The sequence below is a fragment of the Zootoca vivipara genome, chromosome 2 (genome assembly GCF_965207765.1).
Source record: "Zootoca vivipara chromosome 2, rZooViv2.hap1.1, whole genome shotgun sequence".
In the NCBI taxonomy this organism is placed as follows: domain Eukaryota; kingdom Metazoa; phylum Chordata; class Lepidosauria; order Squamata; family Lacertidae; genus Zootoca; species Zootoca vivipara.
Window position 1 is genome coordinate 80,892,970 of NC_142584.1, and position 27,192 is coordinate 80,920,161.

The 27,192-nt window shown below is 46.3% G+C and overlaps 1 protein-coding gene across 6 annotated transcripts; it reads left to right on the plus strand.

Moving 5' to 3' along the window:
- ABHD6 (abhydrolase domain containing 6, acylglycerol lipase) lies at nt 1-26,866 on the plus strand. Of its 6 annotated transcripts, none has more exons than XM_088662314.1 (9): nt 1-166; nt 10,382-10,527; nt 13,198-13,354; nt 14,385-14,498; nt 17,022-17,154; nt 18,940-19,097; nt 20,462-20,516; nt 22,510-22,610; nt 25,082-26,866. In XM_088662314.1, the coding sequence occupies exons 2-9, from the start codon at nt 10,409-10,411 to the stop codon at nt 25,256-25,258; spliced, it is 1,014 nt and encodes a 337-aa protein (XP_088518440.1). In that variant the 5' UTR covers nt 1-166; nt 10,382-10,408; the 3' UTR covers nt 25,259-26,866. The 6 variants fall into 6 exon arrangements, with proteins under 6 accessions (XP_088518440.1, XP_088518438.1, XP_088518442.1 ...); XM_088662312.1 differs by lacking the exon at nt 1-166 and adding an exon at nt 253-547; XM_088662316.1 differs by lacking the exon at nt 1-166 and adding an exon at nt 390-537.
- The last annotated feature ends 326 nt before the right edge of the window (nt 26,867-27,192 follow it).

The window sequence follows — 27,192 nt, forward strand, 5'->3', positions numbered from 1 at the left end:
TAGCTCTGTTTTATCGTTTGCTCAGGTTGAAAGCATTGCTCGGGATGAGGCGGCGTGGAGGCATCCCCAAAGGTGCCACCGGGAAAATGCCGCTTAATTTGAGCCAAAGGCGAATCTCTCCGCGTCGCGACTCTACACTAATTTTGGATCGCATCCCAAGAATCCAGTAAGTGCAGAACGCGGCGGGCTGATCCTCCACCGCCTTTATTCCCCATCTCCGTCCATCGTCGGGCGCGGGCGAGCAGCTCTCTCGGCTTCGAAGCCGAGCGCAAAGCCGCCTGGGTGGCATCGGCCTGCCTTGTCGTGCGAGGAGGAGGGGAAGGGCCTTCCGTTGAGCCAACCCCTTTTCTGTCGGAGGCTGGGGAATCACGCGCGGCCCCTTGCCTTTAAGGTTCAATCGACAGAAAAGAAAGGGGGTGGTGGCCAAAGGCGCCGGCCGGCCGAGCCGAGGTGGTGGTGCTGGGGCGCTGCGAGCGCCGATTCCTGGGGTTGGAACACCCCCCCCCCCGCCCGCCCGCCGCGCAGCCGAAGAAGCAGGTGCAGCGAGGCAAGCGAGCTGGTGCGGCGCAAGGTGGTGGTGGTGGTGGGGTTTGCATTGCAGAGCGGCTGGGGTCGGGGACCGCCCGGGAAGGGGAGGGGGGGGAAGCCGGTGGGGAGAGGGGCTGGGAGGTTAACAGGCCGGCGGGGGTGGGGGGAGAGAAGACAGCCTCAGCTGCTGCTGCTGCTGCTGCTGCGATGGAGTGAGCGGACTCGGTGGGATGCAAGGCAGGCAGGCAGGCAGGCGATGGCAGCCGGAGGAAGGCGCTGCGGCATCGCTTGCGTGCGGTGCTCCTCCTGCGTGGCTCGCCCCCAGGCGCCGGTCGGTGGCGCATCGGGGACCGTGCGACGAGCAGAGGGCCCTGCTGTGTCACTATGTTGGCAGCGGGGGTCGGACTCCGGAGGGCCGGGCCGGCGTGGCTCAAGGCCGCGCTTGCACGGGCATCCCTGGCTTGGGTGCTGGCCAGTGCAGCAAAGGCAGCCGGGCGGGCGAGGGAAGGAGGGAGGACGCTTTCTCGACTAAAATAAATGCCCAGGCCCGCCTATCTTCTTCGCTCGTTCTTTAGGCCAGGCAGCCCCCTCTCCTCCGCCGACCGACGGGCCACGCGTAATGTATGGGTCGAGTGATCCGCCGGTTTGCGTCCCCTCTGCGAGCGGACGTTTTTGCTGTGTCAGCCCAGGAAGCGGTGTCGCTTCTGGCGCATTCACACGGTCGCTTGGCATGTCGGCTGGGATCCACCACCTCGGGGAGCCAGCCCCCGTTGGACACGGTGGGACTTGCAAGACTTCTAGTACCGGGCTGAAAGGCTCCAAAACCTTCTGTAAGTTCCCCTGGAAACCGGGCACCTTCCCCGTTACTCCGTCGAAGGCACGCTCGCCTCTCCTTTGTTTCTCGGTTCGTTGCTGTCTGTTTATGCTCGGAGTGGCAGCTGTAATCTGCTTTAGTGCTCGGAGGACAGAGTCAGGTGCTGATAATCGGCGGTTATTCCGGATTACTGGAAGATAGGTGTGTGTGATCCGATCTCATGAAGGACCCCTGGTGACCCGTGTCTTTCCCTATATCTGTAATGTCAGTGTAAAAGGTGCACTGGTTGTAGAAAGTAGGTTCTTCTTCTTCTTCTTCTTCTTCTTCTTCTTCTTCTTCTTCTTCTTCTTCTTCTTCTTCTTCTTCTTCTTCTTCTTCTTCTTCTTCTTCTTCTTCTTCTTCTTCTTCTTCTTCTTCTTCTTCTTCTTCTTCTTCTTCTTCAGCTTCTTATCCTGCATGACCATCCATCTGGCAGTGGCATGTGAAAAGCACCTGAAGCATGCCTAGCTCTGTCAAAGGACTTGGCATGTGTTTTGTGGACAGCTGAACCAAAGGGCGATAACACCTGGTATGTGGTACATTTCTGGTATAGAGAAAATGGAGACTATATAAAGTCCTGAATATTTGATTTTGCTATGCTGTAGGAAGGAGAGCCTCCAGGTTGCTATGTAGAAATCTGATGGGGCTAAATGAAAGTTTGTTTTGCATTTAACCAGTAATGTGGGTCCCCCCACCCCATGCAAATAGCTGTGGTGGGAAGGATTGGGACCTTGCAGGCAGGGCTGAAAGGTTTACTCCTCCCCTAGCCATTATCATGACATTGCCCCGAAATTTTGTGATGAAGGATGGTTGAGAACTATTTTATATAAATCACATGTAAGAATCATTTCCATCACCGGTGTAGCTATTTGCATTGAGACAAAAAATCCCTGTGTTCTTTAGGTTGCATGAATTCCACCCCCACAAAAACATCCTGTTTCCTTATACTGTACTTGCTTTAAAGCTGAAGAAACTAATTTCATAGTGTGGATGTAAAAATGGGTATGTTCTTCCAGCTCCTCCCCATTTTTTAAAACTCGAGCTGCTTCCCACTCTGCGCAAGAAGTCACTGTGTGAGGGAGGGTATTTTCATCAAGTATGAGCAGCAATGTATGCATTGCTAAATATGGTGGGCCTGTAGACACAGGCTGGACTGGCTTGTGTCTGCGAAACCATATCCATTTCCCTTTATTGCTGTGTGGAAGTATTGCTGTAATAGGTAAAGCTAAATTGGGACATGGGTGGCGATGTGGTCTAAACCACTGAGCCTCTTTGGCTTGCCGATCAGTAGGTTGGTGGTTCGAATCCCCGTGACAGGGTGAGTTCCTGTTGCTCTGTCCCAGTTTCTGCCAACCTAGCTGTTCGAAAGCACAGCAGTGCAAGTAGATAAAATAGGTAGCACTGTGGCAGGAAGGTAAATGACATTTCTGTATGCTCTGGTTTCTGTCACGGTGTTCCATTGCGCCAGAAGCGATTTAGTCATGCTGGCCACATGACCTGGAAACCTGTCTGTGGACAAATGCTGGCTCCCTCGGCTTGAAAGTGAGATGAGCGCCGTACCTCATAGTTGCCTTTGGACTTAACCATCCAGAGGTCCTTCAACTTATTGCTGTAATGTGGTTCTTCCAGTGGCAAAATATCGGAGAGGCAGTGAAGCTGATTTTCGGCAATAAGCATACACCAGTTATGCCACCGCTGCTGCTGATAGTAACCAGGGATTGTGAGAGTAACCAGGCAGCGTGCCCCGAATACCGATTGCTAGGAAACACCAGTGGGGAGAGAAACTGTTGCGCTCATGTCCCGCCATTGTGGCCACAAGCAGACCACAAGTAGAAAGCAGTTACCTTGCCAAAAGAAGCCTGCAGAGCAAATGGCTCTGGGTGATGCCAGCCAGGAATCCATGCCACATATGATAGCTGAAGGAGGGAAGGAACCTCCCAGTGCCAGCGCAAGGCAATTGCTGCATGGGGCAAAGGACAATGCAGTGTCTCCCTATAGAAGCTGAACAGGCTAGCCATTGATTCTTACTTCAACATTTATGATGAGACAACACCCTCTATGTACCTGAGGGCATCTGTCTAGCTTGGGGGTGGGGACAGGACACACTGCATGATGCACACATTTATTTTTTGTTGTCCTCTAACAGGAGAATGGCTAAAGGTCTTAGAAGGAGTGACTGGCACTGCTGCCCCCTGCATCTCAGCATCTGCCGCCTGAGGTGGCCTGCGCCTAACGATAGAGCCGGCATTTATATCTTCCTAGGCTCAGATGTGAACTTTGATGAATGCTAGGCCTAACACAGATATGTCTGGAATTCTTATGGCACAGTGGAGAATGCCACATTCACTACCCCAATCTAGCCTTTTAGCCGTGAAAGCACCACAATTTCAGCCCCACGTTCTAATACGAAAGCAGTAATGTACTTTCTCGCAATGCCCTTTATTATTATTACTTTAAGAACCTTCTATTCTGAAGCCATGACTGGAGGACAGGAAGGTTTTGCCGCTTGATGGTTTGAGACTTTAATGGAGGACCATGCCAGTCCCGAGAAGACTAGAGGAAATACTGGATGCGGCCGAGAAAGCTTAATATGTCAGGGAGGATTTGTTTGGTTATATGTTGCTCACTGCACTGTGTGAAGAGGACTGTGACGCACAGCTTCGTTTTTGCAAAAGGGAAGAGAGACTATTAATCAGATGGGTGCTGAGCCAAGAAGCATGCACTTAATTTTTGAAACAATATACTCTATAAAAGAAAAAGAAAAGGAAGAAAAATGGATTGATTTATCAAAAAATGTTGCTGGACTGGAAAAGACCCCTTGCAGTCATAGTAGAAGAAGCCAGGCTTATCTGGCAAAGGATGAGGTGGCTTTTTATAGTCAGAAACTTGTTAACAATCAAGGAGCCAGAGATTAGTCCACATGATTTCCTTATACAGTGGTACCTCGGGTTACAAACGCTTCGGGTTACCAACGCTTCAGGTTACAAACTCCGCTAACCCCAAAGTAGTACCTTGGGTTAAGAACTTTGCTTCAGGAGGAGAACAGAAATCGTGCGGCGGCAGCGGGAGGCCCCATTAGCTAAAGTGGTACCTCAGGTTAAGAACAGTTTCATGTTAAGAATGGACCTCCAGAACGAATTAAGTTCTTAACCCGAGGTACCACTGTAATAGCATTTCACCAACAGGAAGCCAGATGAGTGCTTTATTCATTATTATTACATATTTTACATATTTTATATCACCTCCCTCCCCACAAGGAGCTCAAAGTGGTGCCCAATGTTCTCCTTTCCCCACTTTATCTTCACAACAGTCTTATGGGGTAGGTTGAGCTGAGAGACTGTGACCACTGGCCCTGTTAGCTAGGGATCATGGGAGTTGTAGTTCCAAAACATCTGGAGAGCCAAGGTTGCCTATGCCTGGTGTAGATGAAGAAATTTCAGCATGGTGTAGGTGGCTTTTTGAAAGGTCCCAGGAGATGAAGCAATTTGATTGGTATTTCCAATTATTCCCTGGTTCTTAAACCTATGCGTAGGATTGCCAGCTACTTGGGGAGAGAGGGAAACCTGCCTTTGCCTCCTCATGTGCCTTTAAAAGCATTAAAAGTGGCTTGAGTTGCAGAGAACCAGCAAGACAAGCATGAGCACTTGCTACATGCTGCAGATCAAATGGTTGTTAAAAGCCCAGCTACAGGTCCCACATCAAGACCTGCCAACTGGTGGAAATGTTTTGAACGCATCTCCAAGGGAGTCTCCGGTTTAAATTGGACTAGGACCGTGCACAGGGGAAAATCTCTTTCATAGAAAGGTTTTAGGGAGGATGATCAGATCTTTGCTAAATAGGAAGATAAGTAAACTGGTATGTTGTAACTGTTTGTTGTAAGGTTGCATGAAGGACATCAGTTAGATTTGATAGTGGGTGCCAGAGGATGGAGTTAGGGGTAAGCCATGAAACAGCAAAGTTTGCAGCTGTCACTGAATTATTTAAGGTGGTTAAAAAAAAGAAAAAGGGACAGCAAGGATTATGGCTCATGGCTCAGTCAGTAGAGCATGAGGCTCTTAATCTTGGGATTGTAGGTTTGAGCCCCATGTTGGGCAAAAGATTCCTGCATTGCAGGGGGTTGGACTAGATGACCCATGTGGTCCCTTCCAACTTTACAGTTCTAAGGAGCTCCAAAAGGATTGTTCCAAAACGGAGGAAAGGATGTTAAAATGGCAAATGTGAGCCAGTGTAAGCAAATGTAGAGTGATGTACATTGGGGCAAAAAAAAATAATTTTAAATCCAAACTTTGCATATACTGTATGCTGATGGGATTTGAGCTGGCAGCAACTCACCAGGAAAGAGTTCTTTGGATTGTGGTAGGTGGCTCAAGGAAAACATTGGCCCTATGTGTGGCTGCTGTGAAAAAGCGAGCTCTTATATTAGAGATCATTAGGAATATAGTTGAAAATAAATCTGCCAATGCCACGATGCCCTTATATAAATCTGTGGTGCAACAGTGCTTGGAATATGTGACCAGTTCTCATCACTGTACTTTGAGAAGAATACTGCAGAGCTGGAAAAAGGTGTAGAAAGGAGCTTCTATGAGGATATCAAAGATTAGAATCTTAGAGCTGGAAGGGACCCAAGGGTCATCTTGTCCAACCCCTTGCAATGCAGGAATCTCGGCTAAAGCATCCATGACAGATGGCCATCCAACCTTTGCTTAAAAACCTCCAAAGGAGGAGAGTTCACCACCTCTTGTGGGAATCTGTTCCTCTGCCAAGCAGCTCTTACTGTCTGAAAGTTTTTTTGAATGTTTAGTTGGAATCTCCTTTCTTGAATTTGAAGCCATTGGTTCGAGTCCTGCCCCTCAGATCAGGAGAAAACAAGCATGTCCCCTCTTTCATGTGACAGCCCTTAAGATATTTGAAGACAGCTATCATATTTCCTCTCAGTCTCCTCTTTTCCAGGCTTAACATACCCACCTCTTTCAAGTGCTCCTCGTAAGGCTTAGTTTCCAGACCCTTAATTATCTTGGTTGCCCTCCTCTGCGCACTTTCCAGCTTGTCAACACCCTTCTTAAATTGTGGTGCCCAGAATTGGACACAGTATTCCAGATGTGGTCTGTCCAAGGCAGAATAGTGTGGTACTATTACTTCCCTTGAAGTTCCCTTGGAAACTACGCTTCTATTGATGCAGCCTAGAATAGCATTAGCTTTTTTTGCTGCTACGTCGCATTCTTGACTCATGTTAAGCTTGTGGTCCACCAAGACCCCTAGATCCTTTTCACGTGTACTGCTAGTAAGCCAGGAGTCTCCCATCCTGTATTTGTGCATCTGGTTCTTCCTGCCTAAGTGCAGAAGCTTACACTTGTCCCTATTGAAATTCATTGTTAGCCTGGGCCCAGTACTCCAATCTGTTAAGGTCACAGGAGCTTTGCTTGGCTCTTGGTGACAAAGAGCAAAACTCTTAAGCTTGTGTTCTCTGAAAGGAATGGACATGGTTGCTCCTTGCTGGACTTCCGACCCTTCGTCCACAATGGAGGCTTGTCCTAGGACTCTGCCTGGATCTTCTCCAGAAGATCCAATCCTGGCACAACTACTGCTTCAGTTCCCTTGTTTTCTGATATCCTGCCTCAGGGATGCCTCACTTTCCCCCATGATCAGGGATTGCCATGTGCAGCTTAGTTACATCACTTGAGTTTCTGTACTCCAAGTCTTAAAGGCCATACTTTGGGGGGGAAGGTGTTCACGTAAGAAGCATGGTTTGGGGCCTTCATAATTAGAAGGTAGCAGTTGGGCAGGAAACATGTCATGTTGTCAATAAAAGTAATTATTAGGAAATGGGGGGGGGAACCCTGGTTTATCGATACCTGCAATTTGCTATGCTTTCCATGTCTTCATTCCAATACTTTTCCCAAAGTTGACATTTCTCTGAACTGTAGATTGTGGGATTTGTCTTGAAGTTTTTCCTGTTGATCTACTGTGTTCCAGAAAATGCTTGTTAGTTATATGCTGGTAAAATCTACTTGCATATCTAACTTGAAGCTTTGCTAATTTCCAGTGTGCTTCATATGCAACTAGTGCTGGTTTATAACCTGTGACCCTCCAGATGTTGAACGTCTACTATCATCCTCCATAGACCATTGGCCATGCTGGCTGGGCTGCTGGGAACTGGACTTCAGCAGCATCTGGTGGGCCACATGTGTTCCACTCCTGATTTGTAAAACTGGAAATGTGTATTAACATGTGGAAAAGATCTGCCCAAAAACAGATCTGGACCTTCCTGTAACTTGATGGCTGCTTCTCCTCAATACACTTTCTTTGGGTCTGAAGTTTCTTCCATGATCCTGTTCATCTCCTGTAACATCCCTGCTTTACTCTCTCTGAGCAAGACAGCCAGTTACCTGCAGTTATCGCAACTGCCAGCATTTTAATCTGGTCTGCTGTCCCAGCATTTCTGGATGCTGCCATTTATCTTCAGTTTGCTGAACATCCCTTGAAGAAACTCGCTGTGTAGATTATGTAATGCATCCTGCGAGAGAGGGGGGGGAGAGAGATGCACTGAACAAGAATTTGCTGACTGCAATGAAAAATACTCTGCACTTATTGGTCAGAGCTGTAGAATGATGTACCTTGGTGCTTGTAGATTGAAGAAAATTTTGAAAGAAGAAGTGAGAAGAGGAAACATTCACAGGAATCATCAGGGAAGCAATAGCTGAGTTCTGCCCATTACAAGTTAGATGCATCTCCTGTGTGCGTACATGGTGCCTTCAGAATGTATTCTGAGTTGAGGCTACTTTTAAGTGTGAAATGTATTATACCTCATTTAGCTATCTCTGGTCTGTTACTATGTATTCCCCATTTCTGAGCAGTGAGATGCTTGTAGTCTTTGCTCCATTTAGAAATATCCACACAGTGGCAAAGTAGAAGTAAGCAGTTGCCTATAAAGTATATGCGGGCAGCAGATCTACTCGTCCTGTACCAGATTTCCAGAGAGAAAGAGAGAAGCTTCTGCACTTCAAGATGCTTCACTTTCAGGCAATCCTTAATTCTCAGTCTCATAGTTTCCACTCCTCATTCAAACTGCAAACTAGTTTCAAATTGCTTCTCTGTTGCTTCCCCAGAGCTGGAGTGCTCACTTCCTGGAGAGGGATTCCCAGCAATCTAGGAAGGGTTAGCATTGTTTTGTTCCTGTCTATTGCAACTCTCCAGTTGGCCTCATAGTGACCAGGATGTCTCAAGTTGTCACACACTCTGTACAGTACATTCAGTACTCCTTGATGCTGCTTGTATCAGACAGAGATATGGTTTTGTTAAAAAAGATGAGTTGGCATGGTTAGCTGTTGGCTTGTGTGGTAAGGGTTGCCCCAATTGTTTTCTGAGCCTTTTTTTGTGTTTCCAGGACATAAAAAGCTGCCCTAGTATCCTTAACACAAATCTAGAGGGAATTTCATTTCAGAATAAGAAACTTCAATGTGTCCAGAGGGAGATTGTTTGAAGAAAATATCTGACATTTCTGTGTTTCCTTAAACAGTTCTGATTAATAATACTTGAGTAAGCAGCATTGTGCATTTAATTTCCAGATGCTTCTTTGAAATTGTGATTGAGAATATTCGTATTGTGAATTGCATTTTTATATAAAACGTAAGGTTTGGGGCCTTATTTAGGCTCTGAGGAAGATATTCTAGGAATGCAGCTTTATGCGATCGCTATGGTGAAGAAAGCTATACTTGTTGAATTTCCGCTTGTGATGTAGTGTTTAAATTGTGGGTAGAGAACCCAGTGCCCTTCCAGATGGGGTTGGACTCCATCTCCCATCAGCGCCAGAGAACATGGCCAATGGTCATACAAAATCTGTTCAGCAAAATCTGGAGCACATCTGGGTGGGATAGGCTGCTCTGGGAAACCAGAAGAGAAATTCTCTGTGAATTGGGCAAAATGTGTGCTTATGGTTATTGCCATGGTAAAGCTTGAGAGAAGTTTTGTTGGCTGGTGTTATAGAAACTTAAATTTGCATCTTTCGAAGAGAGCAATGTGAGTCTACTGTTTCAAAGCTCTGCTGTTTCACAAATATTTCGTGTATTTACCATGTTTATAGAATGGTTTTCTTTCCGTTAGATCGCCATGGGCATGGTTTATATATTATAACACAGAAACGGCTTACTGTGTAGGGGATGGGATACAAAAGGAATGGGGAAGAAGCAGAAGAAGAAAATGCATGTACCAATCTTGTGTGGTGTCAGCATTTGCATGGTCAGGCAAATGCTGGAGTTGAATATGGCTGACATTGGCCTCTTCTTTAATTTATATATATATATGTATATTTTGGGGTTGAGGGGTCTTACTTACTTTACATGGTAAATAGACTCTCTGGGTGAGATAGCTTCAGCCTCTGCTTCCACATCATCTTCCTTCTCTCCAGTCCCTCTTGGACCCACTCTGGCTCTAGGAGAGGCCCAGAAGCATTGGGAAGGGAATTCCCTTTGCTTAGGTTTTCCTGAATGAGTGGTGAGGGCAGAAGTCAAACCAGGGAGCCTAGATTAGTGCAGGTGTTGGTCCTTCTCTTTCATTGCTGGCCTCTTGTTGCCATCACCACCCATCCAGAGTAGTGGAGCCTTGGAGATAAAGTGGTAGATACTCTGGAGTTCTTCTCTGACTCAGGCCAGAGAAGTATTTCCCTCTTGCCTCCAGTACCATCACAGGGAGAGGGAATGAAAGGAAGAATGCCTCCCATCCTTTTTTCCTCTACAGCCACTGACTCTCTTCCTGAAAATGCCCCCCCCCCCCGGGTCACCATCTCCTTTCCTTGATGTAGTTACATTTGGTCTTAGAGCATAACTGGTGAGAAATGGTCTGGAAACAGTCCAGGGGGCATTTTCAAGGGTAGGGCAGGGTTTCAAAGCATTGTTTGTGGTCTTGAAAAGTATATGTTGCATACTGGGATATACTTGCCTTCTGCCTCTTGTTCATGATTTCCAGTGCTTATAATTTACCATTTTTAAAAATCTATTTTTGCAGTTGAGGTAGAGCCACCAAGAGAACAAAATGGACCTTGATGTGCTGAACATGTTTGTAATAGCGGGAGGCACCCTGGCTATCCCAATTTTGGCATTTGTGGCATCCTTCCTTCTGTGGCCTTCAGCACTGATCAGAATATACTACTGGTAAGTTGTTCAGAATCCTGGCTCTGATTGGTGTTGCCTTCCTAGAAAGCATATGTACTTCCAAAAAAAGTTTGCCACAATTAGAGTGAGTGATCAATAGCCCTTTAAAAAAATTATTTAAAAATCAGTCCCAGTTCTTTGGGCAGCTGATTGATTGCAGCCTATTTTCCATATGATGTTTCAGGAGCACCTCTTGATTAACGCCAATGATCCAGATTGAGGAGGAACCTTCCACTAATCATGCAATAATGGAGGCTCATCCAAGATCGCTTCCGTTCTGCCTTCCAAATTGGTAGACATGGAATTGTGTGACACTGCAGGATGCAGTGAACTTCCTAGACCCCACTGGAAAATATCAGGAGGGTTTATGCCTCATTCCCTTCCTTTCCCCTGCCTGAACTCCTTTGCAGCCCCCAGAGGGGCTACAGAGAACAACCACCATTGAATTGTGGGTGTTGCTGGAAACCGAATGATCAATAGTTCTTAACTTCTGAATGACCAGTAGTTGCAAAGGCTTCCTTTCCTTGATCCTTCTGTTGTTTAGACTCCTGCTTCATACAGCACCTCCCCCAAAAGTAAAAGGTCCCCTTTGGCAGTGGTGTCCAATGTAGCACGGTTAGTTCACTGTTGGAAGAGGTAATTTGACAAAGCCCGGTGTGCATGTAGAACAGCTTTGGCCAACCTGATGCTCTCCAGCTGTGCAGGAGCTGATGGGAGTTTAAGTCCAAAACATCTGGAGGGTGTCAGGTTGACGAAGACTGACTTAGAACCATTTAGGAGCATGGAGCTCCTTCAACTTGTCCACTAAACTCGGACTGCCTTAAGCTGCCCAAGAGGATAATGAAGCCTTTTCTCATCACCAGTGCTGATCAGATAGTGTTTGTTTCTAAGCCTGCTTCACATATTCAGCTAAACTGGCTCCTCTCTAGGCATGGCCTGGAAGTATGAAACACTTATGGACTCCCACCATACTTGTGGTGTTGCATGATCAAGGATATATAGACAGAAAGTTCAGTCTCTCCCCTCGACCACCTCCTGAAGGCTTCATCTGCACATACAGCCTCCTCATAGCAACGCAGGAAGATGACTTTCACTAAGTCAAACTACTTGTCCATCTAATCCAGTATATTGATTTACTTTATGTATAAGAGTGCTTATAAGCTCCTAGTAAATATGGCAATGTACACTAAAATGCCGTAACATAAAACACAAGGCCAACGTACTTCTTAAAATACATGTATTTTCTACTCTGTCTGCTAGCAGCTAGCAGGGCCTCAGGTAGAGGTCTTTCTGAGCACTTGCTGCCTTTCCTCCTTCTTAAATCGGAGGTTCCAGGGATGGAGCTAGGAACCTTCTGCATGTAAAGAAGGTGTTCAACTGCTGAGCCAACCATAACAGTTGTCGTGTATGTATGTTGTAGGTTAGTGGAGTCGCATGCACACTCATTAACACTAGACTAGGGGGTGTTTAAGGGACACGGGTGGCGCTGTGGGTTAAACCACAGAGCCTAGGGCTTGCCGATCAGAAGGCTGGCGGTTCGAATCCCCGTGATGGGGTGAGCTCCTGTTGCTCGGTCCCAGCTCCTGCCAACCTAGCAGTTAGAAAGCACGTCAAAGTGCAAGTAGATAAATAGGTACTGCTCTGGTGGGAAGGTAAACAGCATTTCCGTGTGCTGCTCTGGTTTGCCAGAAGTGGCTTTGTCTTGCTGGCCACATGACTTGGAAGCTGTACACCGGCTCCCTCGGCCAATAATGCGAGATGAGCGCCACAACCCCAGAGTCGGTCACTACTGGACCTAATGGTCAGGGGTCCCTTTACCTTTACCTTAGGGGATCTTTGGCCCTCCAGATGTTGTTGGACTCCCATCAGCCCCAGCCAGCATGGTCAGCAATGATGGGAACTGGAGTCCAACAACATCTGGAAGACCAAAAGTTTCTCCCTGCCTTAAAACTTCCTTATTATGCTTATAGAGGGGCTGCTAAGTCTACATATGTATGTATAGATGCATAATCTTTCTTAACTGATTTTTAGATCCCTTCCTGTACAGATGGTTATTGCTGTGGCTGTTCCATTAATGTAAATGCTTCTGGGAGAATTCTGCATTATCTTATTACCAAAGCATGCCTTTGTCGCCTGTTGCTAGGCAGGCCTTTATTACCCCGCTTACTCTGGCTGACTCGGAGGATTAGCTCCCCATGGGCGCAGATGTCATTGGTTCGTTTCTGAGTGGAGATAAATTGCTTGCCAGGAAGGTTCATCAATCAGTAAAGCTATTTTAAATGCCTAAGCAGGGGAAATTGTTACAAAGGGATTAGAGCCGCGGCTCAGGTTGTTTCAGTAAAGGGAGAACTTTGGTGCAAGGGAAAGTGGGAGAGGGTCACGTTGTGATTTCACAACCTTGTGGGAAGGAAGGCATGGGATGCCAGGGGCTGCAGCTCAGGGTGGAGAGTCTGATTCATATGTGGAAAGTTCCAGGTTCAATTACCAGGTAGGGCTGGAGAAGACACCAGGTGTTCCTAAAAAACAAGTTCAAGTGTGGCAGTTGCGCTGTGGTCTCTTGCAGGGGGAGCAGGCAGTGGTGTCTTGAATTTGTTGCAGAAATGCTTTGCTCTTGTGCTGAGGCTGCTGCATTGCAACCCTTCTCCTTTGTCCTGCCCCTGCTGCTGTCAGGTACTGGCGCCGCGCCCTGGGCATGCAAGTTCGATACGTGAACGACGACGACTACCAGTTCTGCTACTCCTACCGAGGGAGGCCTGGCCACCGGCCCTCTGTGCTCATGCTGCATGGATTCTCGGCCCACAAAGATATGTGGCTTTCTGTAGTCAAGGTACACTTCTCCTTCTCTATGAGGAAATAACAGTTTCACCTGGGAGGGACAACGTTCTGCTCTCGGGCTAAGTTGCAGCCAATTCCAGTGTGCCCTTGTCACTTCTCTATGACTGATTTGTGCAGCATCAGGTGTATGTATTACATCCCAAAGGTGGAGAATCTGCGGACCTACGTATGTGGTTAGGCTCCCATCAGCCAAAAGTTCAGGGATGCTGGGAGTTTTAATGCAGTAACTCCCAGAAGGGCACAGGCTTCCCACTTCAGACCAGGCCCATGTGAATGTCTTCCTTCCATCAGCGCTGCTACAGGGGAAGTACCCGTGTGACATAAAATCCATATATTAGTGTGCCAGCAGTGGGTTTGTGCTATCAGCCACGCTGAAAAAGTAAGGGGTGAATCAGCCTTGAGAATAAGTTCAAATGGTCCACTTGGTTGGGATCATGCCTGGCTTTCACCATGGGAAAATGTAGGTACTATTTTCCTGGCCACCCACATGTTCAGTGTGGAAAGCCAGCTGCTCGAAATGAGCATCCCATGGTCGTCACTGTTAGTTCTGTGGAAAGTTTGGGCTGTCACACTTCTGCATCTACTGCGGAGCCACCTGTGCTCAGAATACTCCAATTTTTTATCCCTGTGGGGCTGTTGCTTGCTAACTGCAAATGAATTATTGTGATGCGATTAGGAGGGGAGGGGAGATTAGGAGGGGATATATATATATATATATATATATATATATATATATATATATATCATATGCTGAGGACATTAGGATTCACACAGAAGACTTTGGGGTAACGGCATGTGCGTATGCTTCTTCCCCTCTCTCTTTTATAAGAATTCTCTTCATATATTTTAGCTTTTAACGAACAGCTTGCCATGGGGCCAGTGTTAATACAATTCATCCGTTGCCAATGCAGTGCTTGCTCAGCTCCACTTCCACCATGATGGCAGTGGTTGGAAATTTGTTCAGATTTGCTTCTGGTGTGATCTCTCCTCCATCCTAACCACACGATGCTTGTTTCCCACAGTTCCTTCCAAAGAACCTGCACTTGATTTGTGTTGACATGCCTGGCCATGAGGGTACGACTCGCTCATCCCTTGATGACTACTCAATCTATGGGCAAGTGAAACGAATACACCAGGTAATAAATATTCCAGAAATGACCCGGGAAATGGTTGGGATGTTCTCTCTGTTCCACCTTCTTGAGTCCACGGACTGATTCAGAACTCACTGTTTGGAGGTGACTAGTGTTTTGATGTGGAGAGTTTGGGCAAGATTAAGCAATGTTGTAAAGAGTGATGGGAGATGGGTTACAGCAGAACCCCGGAGATATATCCCAATATTTCAGTACAGCGACTCTCCCTTCTGAAAGTTCTCTCCTTCCTTCCTTCCTTCCTTCCTTCCTTCCTTCCTTCCTTCCTTCCTTCCTTCCTTCCTTCCTTCCTTCCTTCCTTCCTTCCTTCCTTCCTTCCTGGCCAGCAGACATGCCAACTATTTACAGTCTCTAAAGATTCTCTTGTCTGCATTCTGACTCTCAAATCCTTAATCTCTTTCATTCTTCACATCCTGTCCTGTGAAGATCTAAGTGATCAAAAGAATTGGTTTGCAGGTTGTAAGTTGACTGTCTGTTTCCTCCTTTAAAAAGGGAAGAGCTCCCATTTGAACGGCTGTCTGCTAAAAGACTGGCTTAAAGAGAAAAAAAATCAGATTCAGTCACCAGGTGTACAGGACGTCTGAACCGCCAGGCAACACGGCCTTCCATCCTATGGCAAGATGGATAGATTTTTAAAATTTAAATTATAGCAACTAATTCTAAGCTTGCATTTATACATATACAATCAGTACATGGTAATTTACGTAAATCTTTTAGTGTTGGCACATTTCCCTTTTCCCTTTGGTGATATGTAAGCGTCCACCCTTCTGACTGGGTGAGTAGTCAGTTCACATTTTAACTGTGGGGTTCCTCTGTACAGTGGTACCTCTGGTTACGAACTTAATTTGTTCCGGAGGTCCATTCTTAACCTGAAACCGTTCTTAACCTGAGGTACCACTTTAGCTAATGGGGCCTCCTGCTGCTGCTGCGCGATTTCTGTTCTCACCCTGAGGTAAAGTTATTAACCTGAGGTACTACTTCAGGGTTAGCGGAGTCTGTAACCTAAAGTGTTTGTGACCCAAGATGTTTGTGACCTGAGGTACCACTGTATTCCAAAGGAATTGAATTGCAGAGCACGGCTAATATCTTCCGCTTCCTTTCCCATCTCCCATACATCCTGAGTTCTGAGAAGTTATCAACGAAGTAGCTTCTTTACCTTGTAAAAATGCCCCCCTCCTTTCTGTCAGCAGCTGAGCTGCTAATATGTGGCCCGCTTTGTCAGACTTCTGTGGATCATAAGTGGATCAAATGTATTAAAAAGACAATTCAGTGTCAGGGTCTGAGAATCAGTGGACAGTCATCAAACTCTAAGCTCTCAAGCTTTCCCTCTGGTAAGATGTTTGTTTTCAGTTGCTTTGGGCCTGTTCATAAGATGTGCTGGTTTTCCTGTCTGTCCACTGAGTAGTGTTGAAGGCCGCTGTCCTGGGGACAGAAACCCCATTTGCCTGAGGGCTAAAATGAAGGGTGAGGAGGGGCGCACCCACAAGTCCCACCTACAGTGCCACTGTGGACGTCGAGCACCTATTCAAACCTTTCCATGTTGGCCATGCACACCCTGAAGGGAGATTGGAGGAATCATCAGAGTTTACTTAGAATCCTCCCTGTGATCAGGAGCCTTGTCTTAACAGGGTTCCGGATCTCAAGGATTCTATGTTCATTCCCTCAGACACATGTAGACATCCTCATCAGATTTTCCCTCTCAGCATGGGAAGGGAAGGTCTGAAGTGAAGCTGACTTTCATGGGGATGTTGGGGGTGGGTGGGGGCTTCTTTGTGCACCCCTCCCCTCTTTTAACTCCACACGCACCGAACATGCCTAGAAGCCCCCTTCAGACCTTCGTGACTGATGAGCAAAATTCTCCTGTGGGGATGAGGGCAAAGAGGATGGGTTTGTGTGCGCACAGAGAGCCAGCCTGGCGCAGTGGTTAGTGTCAGAATAAGACCTGGAAGACCAAGGTTTGAATCCCCACTTGCCCATGAAGCTTGATGGGTGACCTTGGCGTAGTCACTGTCTCTTAGCCTAACCTACCTCACAGGGTTGTGGTGGGGATTCAGTGAGAGGGGGAGAAGCATCTACTCCAGCTTGGAGGAAATGTGGGATTTAAATGAGATAAATAAACACTACCCTTTCCACATATTTACTCTGAATACTTGAAGAGGGTTTCGATGCCTGTCTTTAGCTTTCCCAGACCTAGGATAGAATTTAGCTGCTGTTAAAGTTGCAGCGCCTGCTCTGAGGCTTTGTCTCTCCCCAGCACAGTTAAGCCAACCCCTCCCCACTCCATAAACAACACTAATACTTAATACTACTAAAATAAGAGCCAGGTAGGGCACTGCGCATAACCTAACTTCATCTGGGCTGCCCCTTAACATCTGTTATGGTGCTGAATCTCATGTGCTATTACTTGTGTGGGTATTAATTTCCAAGCCAGTTCCTCTCATCTCTCCCAACTCTACGGCAGTTGCTGCCTGCCCCATAGTAACCTAAGTGTTGCTTTTTTAATCTTTTCAGTTTGTTGAATGTATCAATCTGAACAGGAAACCCTTCCATCTACTTGGAACTTCCATGGGCGGAAACGTTGCAGGAGTTTATGCTGCTCAGTACCCAGCGGAGATCTGTAGCTTAAGTCTTGTATGCCCTGCGGGTGAGTGCCACAAATGAAATTCGCCTCTCGAGGCAGGAGATGTGTCCACGGTCCATGTGTCTGGTGAATTTAAATACTCGGTGTCAGGGATGCTGGTGGCTACCCTCGAGTAACAACGCTCCACACCGTCGTGTCTTTAAGACTTTTATTTGTGCATACTTATTTACAGTGCAAGAAATAGGGGAAACATGACTGTTGAGTCTTCATCAGAATCTCGCAATGGCACTTTCCTGCTACGCGCCCAGCAAAGTAGTTTGGGGACCCCAAAGCGCTGCCCCTTGCTCCTACGGGAGATGGCACGCCTCAAATCGGGCGTTGGGGAGAAAGGGCGCCTGTCCGATGCTCCGCCACTGGCCATTTCCTGTATAGGAGCTCTAGGCTGCAGTCTTGGATGCTGCCAGAGCCCTGTACCGACTTGCTCACTTCCTCCTGCCCTTCACTGGACTCGCTGCTGGAGCTCTGACTGGTTGGGGAGCTGGACTTTATGATGGGGGGCTGTTCTCTGTAACTCCGCCCCCTTACATCCGGGATGTGCACCAACCACAGGAGTTGATTGGTTCCTGACCTGGTGCTTTGGAAGACAGTCTGCTCCTGTCAAAGGTGCTTTGGCTGCCTGGTGGAATGGCCACCTGACATGGATGCTTTAGTTGAGATTCCTGCATTGCAGGGGGTTGGATTAGATGACCGTCAGGGTCTCTCTCCGCCCTATGATTCTGTGATTCGGGCTGCAGTCAGTCTAAGCCCCCTTCTGTTCGCCAACGCCGCCACCACCCGCCTCCCAATTCAGTAGTGGTGCCCGCCCTGTGGAACACCCTCCCATCAGATGTCAATGAAATAAACAAGTATCAGACTTTTAGAAGACATCTGAAGGCAGCCCTGTTCAGGGAAGTTTTTAATGTTTGATTTTTTATTGTGTTTTTAATATTCTGTTGGGAGCCTTCCAGAGTGGCTGAGGAAACCCAGCCAGATGGGCAGGGTATAAATAATAAATTCTGATGCTGATGATGAAGGAGCCAGGCAAATCTTCCTGGGGAGAACATTCCACAAATGGGGAGCTGCTACAGAAAAGGCCCGTTCTGTTATAACAGACACATGGCTGTTATTGGAAAGAGCAAATCTCTGTCTAACTACCCTCTTCCTAATCATAATGTCAACGCGTCAAAGTGCTGAGCATCCTGCAGGCACTCCATCAGCAGCAGCACCCAGCAGTGTTTGGGAAACACAGCTCACCATGAGTCTGGGTCACCCTAGATGAAAGGTGGCCGACACGGTATCCCCCAGAGCAGGCATAGGCAAACTCCGGCCCTCCAGATGTTTTGGAACTACAATTCCCATCATCCCTAGCTAACAGGACCAGTGGTCATGGATGATGGGAATTGTAGTCATCTGGAGGGCCAGAGTTTGCCTATGCCTGCCCTAGAGCTTGGATCGCTGAACTCCTGTCAGTCCCAGTCAATGGCCGGGGATGATGGGAATTGTAGTCCAGATACATTTGGAGGGCTCCACCCTGGCTATCTTTGCCTTTGATATGCCAAGAGGAATCCAAACGCGCAGGAGGTGCCTTGGTGACAGCCATGTGTGCAACTTGACGTGTCATTTCACCCTACATGACGAATGTGGTGGTTCTGTCCTTGGGAGGTAAGATCCTTCCTTGCTTGTGACTTTAAGAAATAGTTGGCAGGTTTTCTCTGGAAGGATTGTTGGAGGATTTAAAAGCTCGTCAAGGCTCATATTGCGTTGCTTCTGGAGCTCAGCATATGGCTGTTCTTCTCTTTTTTCCTACAGGGCTACCGCCTGGCAAGGAAAGCAAATTTGTTAAAACACTGAGGGAGCTGAAGGAGTCTGAGTCCCTCAGCCAGATTCCCCTGATCCCATCCACCCCAGAGGAAATGGCAGAAATGTTAAAGCTTTGTTCTTACGTACGCTTCAAAGTGCCCCAGCAGGTGAGAAGTATGAATGGCAGTTGTTGTTTAGTCGTTTAGTCGTGTCCAACTCTTCGTGACCCCATGGACCAGAGCACGCCAGGCACTCCTGTCTTCCACTGCCTCCCGCAGTTTGGTCAAACTCATGTTCGTAGCTTCGAGAACACTGTCCAACCATCTCATCCTCTGTTGTCCCAACATCAGGGTCTTTTCCAAGGATTCTTCTCTTCTCATGAGGTGGCCAAAGTATTGGAGCCTCAGCTTCAGGATCTGTCCTTCCAGTGAGCACTCAGGGCTGATTTCCTTAAGAATGGATAGGTTTGATCTTCTTGCAGTCAGTGCCACTTGCTTCAGATTGTGTTTTAAATTTTCACCTGGTTGGTATTGCTTTCCTTCTCCGCAGCATTAATTCTTCCCCACCTTTCTCAAGATATGTGCTGAATGTTCCTTAGTAGCCATGTGGGTGTTTGTACAGAGAGCAGATAGATACCGAGGTGCTATATGCAAGATATGATTTTTAAAATTGGGAAGAACAAGTGAAATGGATGTGGTGTGTGTGTGTAGCCTGTTCTGAAGATCCAAGCTTTCCCTGACAGGGAAACCTGATTTCCCTTGAAGTCTGAGCTGCGTGGGTTTCCACAGGGCAAGCAAAGTGCGAAACAATAGCTTTTAAAATTGCGCAGAGCTGTGATTCATTCTCCCCTCAGCAATCTTTCCAAAGGAGGATTCTAACTTTTTCTATGTGGAAGATTTGCCCCCTTCTCCCTTACAGCTTGGATGAGGAACCTGAGGCCCTTCACCTTCCCCCCTCCCTAGCCAGCGTGCCTAGTGGTCGGGGACAATAGGAGTTGTAGCCCAACAACTTCTGGAAGGCCTCAGGTTCCTCCGCCATGCCGTACAGATTTGAGTGCGTTCTGTGTTGGCTCTCATCCTTCTAGCAGCCCCAAAGCTTGTTTACCAAGGCTCCCTGCCTCTACTTGCTGCAGTGCATCTCCAAGCGGACTTACTCCTCTGCTGCTCAAGTGTTCAAGAGTCCTGATTGTCTGCATGGATTCTGTGGTGTGTCCAGAAAACCGCTCCTCCTGGGAAAGAGAGGGGCAGCAGATGGCCATGGTGTGCTTGCCCTGTTACGTAACATAGGGACGGAATAAGAGCCCCGCCAGTGGCCTGTCTGGTCCAGCATTGTGCTCTCTCACAGTGCCTAACCAGATGCATGTGGGAAGCCTTGCCAGCAGGACCTGAGCACAGCAACACTCTCCCCACCTGGTGTGGAGAAGCACGATGCCTCTGACGGTGGAGGCAGAGCATAGCCATAGTGGCCAGAAGCCACTGAGAGCCTTGCCCTCCACAAGCCGTTCTTCTAATGCGCCGTTTTGTGTTTGTAGATCCTGCAGGGCCTCGTCGATGTCCGCATCCCGCACAATGACTTCTACCGCAAATGTAAGTGCATCACATCCTTTCTTAGATGGCTCTAGCTTGGGATTGGAATGGGTGCTTGTCGCTTCTGTTATCTGAAGGTGCAGTCTACACCCTGGGTCGGATGCTTGCCTGTGATTTGGTTTTAAGGCCCACGAGACAGCAGCTTTTGCCCAGTATTGAAGCAGCACACAGGTTGAAAATGTCTTTAAGGAAATGAAACAGTGGGGATTGCCGTGGCTTTGTGTAGGAACGAAACTCCTCTGCCTCAGACCAAAGGTGCACCTGGTCTTAGCATTCTGTTGCCAACAGCAACCAGCCATATACCCTTGGGAAGCTTGCAGGCCAGAAATGAATCTCATGGTCATAGACAAAGGTGGAGAGAACCTCTGGCCCTCCAGAATCAGTGGGATCACAGCTGCATTCACATGTGGGGTTTATTGTATTAGTTCAACTGATTGTAAGGCTAGTGCTTTGGTCCCACTTTCTGATACAGTGGTACCTCTACTTACGAATTTAATGCGTTCCGAACGCACATTTGTAAGTCGAAAAAAATTGTAAGTCAAATCCTATAGGAATGCATTGGGAGAAAAAATTCGTAAGTAGAAGCAACCCTATCTAAAAATTCGTAAGTAGAAAAAATCCTATCTAAACCACATCCAAGATGGCGGACGGAGCTCCATTCGTAAGCAGAAACATTCGTAAGTAGAGTTATTCGTAAGTAGAGGTAACACTGTATTCTTTTCGCAGTGTGTACGCCTGTTCCACTGCTTTTCCACCACCATGTTGCGGTGAACGTCATTGACACATGTCATTTCTCCATGCTGTCCTTCCCCCTCTAAGTTCTGCCATTCTTCTAGGCTATACCTTTTGGGCATGACTTTCTGTGCTGAAATAACAAGGCACTTTCATGTCAGTCCAACCGCCCTCCCCCCAAAGCATGAGCCTTGAAATGGACAGGGAGCACTGTGCATGCCGCCTCATGGCTTGTCACATGAGCGACTGGAGTGTGAACCTGTGGAAAAGGCGGGAAAACTGTCGTGCAGAACTCCCGCAATTTTCTGGGTCAAGGGGTCTGCAAACTGATTTATGTTTTCTGGGGCTGATGGGGATTGTGGTGCAACAACACCCAGGAGGCCACAAGTTCCCCATTCCTGCCATGCCAGATACTTTCCCCTGGAATCGAGTGTAATCAGATCAACAACCTCCTGGATCTTGAGCTTCTGTTTGACTGTTGTGCATAGCTGCCAAGTTTTCCCTTTTCTCACGAGGAAGCCTATTCAGCATAAGGGAAAATCCCTTAAAACAAGGGATAACTTGGCAGCTATGCTGTTGTGTCTCACAGCAGAGGTTTGGAATTGCAGGCTTAGGGGTGGAGAACCTGTGGTCCTCCAGATATAATTGCACTCCAACCCCCATCAATCACAGCCAGCATGGTCAGTGGTCAGGGGTGATGGGAATTGTAGTCCAGCAACTTCTGCAGGGTCATGGACTCCCACCTATGGCCTAAACTAGACATCCCCAATCTTCGGCCCTCCAGATGTTTTGGACTACAATTCCCACCTTCCCCGACCACTGGTCCTGTTAGCTAGGGATCATGGGAGTTGTAGGCCAAAACATCTGGAGGGCCGCAGTCTGGGGATGCCTGGCCTAAATTATATGAGGAAGTGTTGGGGTGGGTTGGCGAAGAACAGGACGTGGGGATTCAGATTTTGATGTCAGCCACACATCAAGTGACTTTGAAGAAAGGGAACTTCCTCCAAAGGCTTTTGTGCACATCCCTCTCTGGCAAGGAAGGTTTTCCTTTTGTTATTTATGCCGTGGGAAATCTTTTTCTTTCTTCTGCTGCTTCATTGACCCAAACTGCATGATGGTTTTCTTCGGGCAGGGAGATAGGAATAAAAGGTTTAAAAACCCAGCTCGTTAAAATTTGAGTTCTGTGCACTGAAACTGAGCTAGACTGATATATTTTTTTTCTCTCCTTCCTCCTCCTCCTCCTTTTTCCTCTTCTGGAAAGTGTTTTTTGAGATTGTAGATGAGAAGTCCATCAGCTCGCTTTATGAAAACATGAGCAAGATCAAAGCTGCAACACAGATCATCTGGGGAAAGCAAGATCAGGTGCCTCAGCCAATTTGTTTCCGCTTCCCTCTCCTCTCCTTTCCTTAGTGCAATACGTAAAGATAAATTAGAACAGCAGAGTAACCAATAGGGAGAGCAGGCGGATAATGACGGCAACTTAAAGATTAGCAAACATGCTATATGGTGTAAGACCAAACCCCACTTCGTCAGATTAAGAAAGCTGCATTTGCACCTGTCTTCTACTGCTCATTTTCCTGCTATGTAATGTGCAAGAACAAAAGACCCCTGCCTGTTCAAGTGGACATTTGTCTTTATTAAATGTAGTGGGAGATGAGGGGATGATATTGGATGAGAGAATTGCACATACAGGCAGAGGAGAATTTTGTTTGGTCCACGTTTTTAAGGAGACGGACGTGCAGATCAGAACACCATTATTCTTTGGATATCCCCCTTCTAAAAAAACGTAATGAAATGTGTAAAAATACAAATGCATTTTTGAGTGAAATACATTTAGAAATGCATACGCTGAAGTAAAATATGTATTTAAATAGTGAAATACATATTTAAATACAAGTTTTATGAAGTTAAAAACAATAACCATGGGACAGAACTCGCTTTTGAATGAATGAGCGCATTCAAACTGCAGTTTTTCCTCTAATAGAGCTACAATTCCCAGCACTGTTAACTCACTATTGTTCCCAGGATTCTTTGGGTTGTATGTTTGTGTGCAACAACAACAACAACAACAACAACATTTATACCCCACCCATCTGGCGTGTACATAGACTCAAGCTGCAAATCTCCATTGGACATGCCAAACTCTTACATGTGCTCAAAGATTTCCCCATTCATTTTGGCAGAGGTAGCAGACCCGTGCGCATATTTCTGTGTATAAATTTGCTGGCTCCATTGAATTGAATGGGTGTGTTGTGCTCCCACACCTGTACAAAACGGTTGGATGAGGGATGAGTGAGGGTTGTATGATTAAAAAAGAAGAAGGTTGCGCTGTATACCAATTCACCGCGAGTTCCAAATGTGTTTTGAGAAAAGGTACCATTAGCGCAAGATCTGTAAGTTGGTGAGAGAGATGTTGCCATGACAACTAAAAGGGGGAAACTCTGTTCTACGGGTTTTCTAGCACGGTTAAGAAGAAAGCTGAAAAATGTTAGCTACGGGAAGGAAATGAGGGGAATGTGAAGAAATTATCAGTGAGTAGGAGGAGGAAATGATTGTGCATGGAGGAGCGCCGGGGGGACGGGGGATGGAGGGCAAAGCTGAATATAAGCAAGGCTGATTTGGATGAGAAGATACAGGAATTGGTTTGGGGTCTAAGGATATGTGGTGTTCAGAAAGCCTCCAACTAATCATATCCTATTTCCTGCTGGTAGTTGATCTCTTTCTCTTCTCCCCCAGCATGCATGTCCCTAGTTGCTGGGCAACTGCAGCAATGCTGGAGCTGGTACAAATCAGCCCTGCAAGCTGAGATATTTTTGGTCCACAAGAGTTGACTATGGTGAGCTGCTTCAAATGTCAAGAAGTTCCGACACTGACAGCCGTTCTCATGAGACCGATAGGCAGTTTTAACATTTGTCCACGGCGCTCTGTGTGTGTTTGTTCGTGGGGAAACAGTAGCTCACTGTGGTTTCTGTGTAGGCTCATGTGCTTATGCCACACACACAGAATGAAATAGCGTGATTGTTGAATGGGGCAGACCTTGGCTACAGATATGCAGGCAAGGAGGAAATCTGTGGGGGAGCGAGGGCAGGAGATAGGGGTGGGGTGGGGTGGAGCAGGAGACAGATCTGTGTGAGATTTCTTACGGCATGAATTCTTCCTGTGCTTTGGCACCATAGAAATGAACTGTCATCAGGAAAAAACCGAATGTGGGTTGATGGGGGGGATACACCAATACAATGTTTGGGTTATTTATTAAATTCAGGTTTAGTGCTCAGCTGTCGGGAGTGTGAGTGTCTGTCTCTTTGTTTTTGCACCCCTATTATCGCTGGTTTCCTCCTTCAATTTGGTCTAGTGTTGCTCAGCTAAGGTTTTCATATGGGCCAAACTAACCGTGGCACAACTGGATCAGTTAGCAGTTGTGTGAATGCAAGAGTGAATGGTAAGAATGTGGGGGCCCTGATCAGAACTGGGGTGCAGCTTTGATACCTCCTCTGGAATCCAAATAAAGATCACATACAACACCCCCCCCCCAAGAAAAAACCCACATGCCCTTGCTATTTGCATTGGGAGTTCCATTAGAGCCAACTTCGTTTAAACGTCAGTCTTAATTTTAAAAAATCAAAATGCGTCATCCTCAAGAGGCACATTATATCACAATGCTAGCCTTTATTGAATGCTTCTTCTGACAGTTTTTTCTGATCCAGGCCAAGGAACTGAGCAAAAGGTTGCCCCCTGCTTCCCCTTTGGCATGTCTCCACGGTCTTTGACAAGCATGTCATCCACATGAGTGACACCAGTTCCTCTTTTGTTGAATCCTTTTTCTCCTCGTCTAGGTCCTAGATGTTTCAGGAGCAGACATGCTAGCAAACTCGATTCCTGGCTGTGAGGTACACATTCTGGAAAACTGTGGACACTCGGTAGTCGTGGAACGGCCCAGGAAGACGGCAAAGCTCCTCCTGGAGTTTTTAGCTACGGTACAGAATATGGATCACAATAAGAAGCTGGCTTGAAACGCCCACTGTCAAGTTGAACCCTTAAGCTAGATGTTTCAGTTATGATGAAATACTGCTGATTTGATCAATTCTCAGGGGTCTCATACAGAACTTGGTGACTGTGCCAAAATCCCTGAAGAAACCAGATTAATCGATATATTTAATTTGTAGGACTGCCAGTGAGGTGGCTCATGGGATACTGAGAAAACTTCTGATAATGTGTGTTGATAAAGTCCAGTAAAGTTTACATTATCCAGATATTTTGGGTGTAGTAAAAGAGCCATCAGATTTATGACTCTAACTTTTTCGTTCAGGCACTTTCCGTCTATTTTTTTGATAACGTGTCCCACTCCTTTCTATCCAAGTTGGGCTAGATAACATGCATGCTAGCTAGACAGAGTCTGGAGAGCCTCTGACCTATCTTATCTTGCCAGAAATGTACCCATTTCTTAGACTGTCTTTGGTAATTTTTCATTGAATTGTAAATCTAGTGACATGAAAAGAAGCTGGAAGGACAGATCTTTTGGATTCTTTCTGACTTTAGTGAATTTCTTTGCAAAGTTCCTGAATTATCCGGAAAGTATGTACCCTGCATATCCATTGGCCTTTACCTTTAGCATACATGTAATATAATTATTTATACAACATATTAACTAGACTATGACCTCAATTCAGAAAATTCTATATCACAGAATGTACTGGCCACTCCTAGGTTTATGCAGCTGTGTTATGTGATCTAGCATAATATCTGGCTAATTGGAATGTAGATGCCAATGACATTCATCTTGAAACACATAGGAAAAATCAGTAAGTAGCAAAACTTCATAGACTGAGAGCGAAGGGATGTTCCTGCCTCTTAGTATATATGGCCTTGCATGATAAATAATTGTTACAAATGACTCTTAGGATCCAGGTGGTTGCTAAAGTGCTGTTTATGCCTCTCATCAATTTATGATTTCAGCAGAGAAGGAAGGCAATGCGTGAAATTCAAAGGGCACAAACGTTTTAGAGAATCTGCAACTCTGCAATGTTTACACTGATTTATTTTGGATGAGTTTTTGTATCCCTCAAGAGCTCCGTTTCTTACGTTTGTACTGCCTTAATAGTCGGTATTGCTGAAATATTGGTATAATCTGATTTGAATCAGGAAAGGTTTTTTTATGGTTGTAGTATTCAAACAATTTTGGAGTAACTGGTTTCGGGATTCAGACTCAAGGGGAAAATTCACTGACTATGTACTAAACAAACACACACAGCTTAGGTCTACTGAAATCAACAGGACTGTTCCTGATTCAAGCGGTTAGCATATTCCCTGTGAAAAGTGATCTTTCTGTGCAGTCAATAAACCAAGTGGAGCCATTTCTGGAGCCATTTTTTTCCATCTAGATGGGACTTTCTCCAAGCAATAATGCTGTATGTAGATAGATGCACAAGTGATCCAATTCAGGTTAAAGTTGGGATGAGCTGTTTTCTCAGCTCTTTTCTTAATTGTTTGTTCTGCTGAGTTATTTTGATGTAAATAATTGAGTTTCTTAATGAATTCTGTGAATTCTGTGAATGGTAATGTCTTGGCTGGGGGAGGGAGGGGGGAATGTCTACATGTAAAAATAAAATCTAATTAGGGTACTCTAAAGTGAATTATTTATCAGATGCATCTTCAAGTTTATTGGACAAGAGCTTAGAAAATATGACCAGCCTTCTTTCTTCTAGGTATTTGTACTCATTTGCAGTTTCAGCTCTTTAGCCGAGTGAAGTTTCTGAACCAGGTTTGTTTCGTCGTCTTATTTGTGATGCTCCTTTAAAAAAAAAAGCAATCAAAACAAAAACAAAAAACTCCACACACATTACTGAGGTTTCTGAAAATCTCCCATACCGTGAAATACACAGTGAACATCATTGTCAAGTCTAGCTATAATTTACAGTGAGTTGTACTTAGGCAGTAGTGTAGTGGT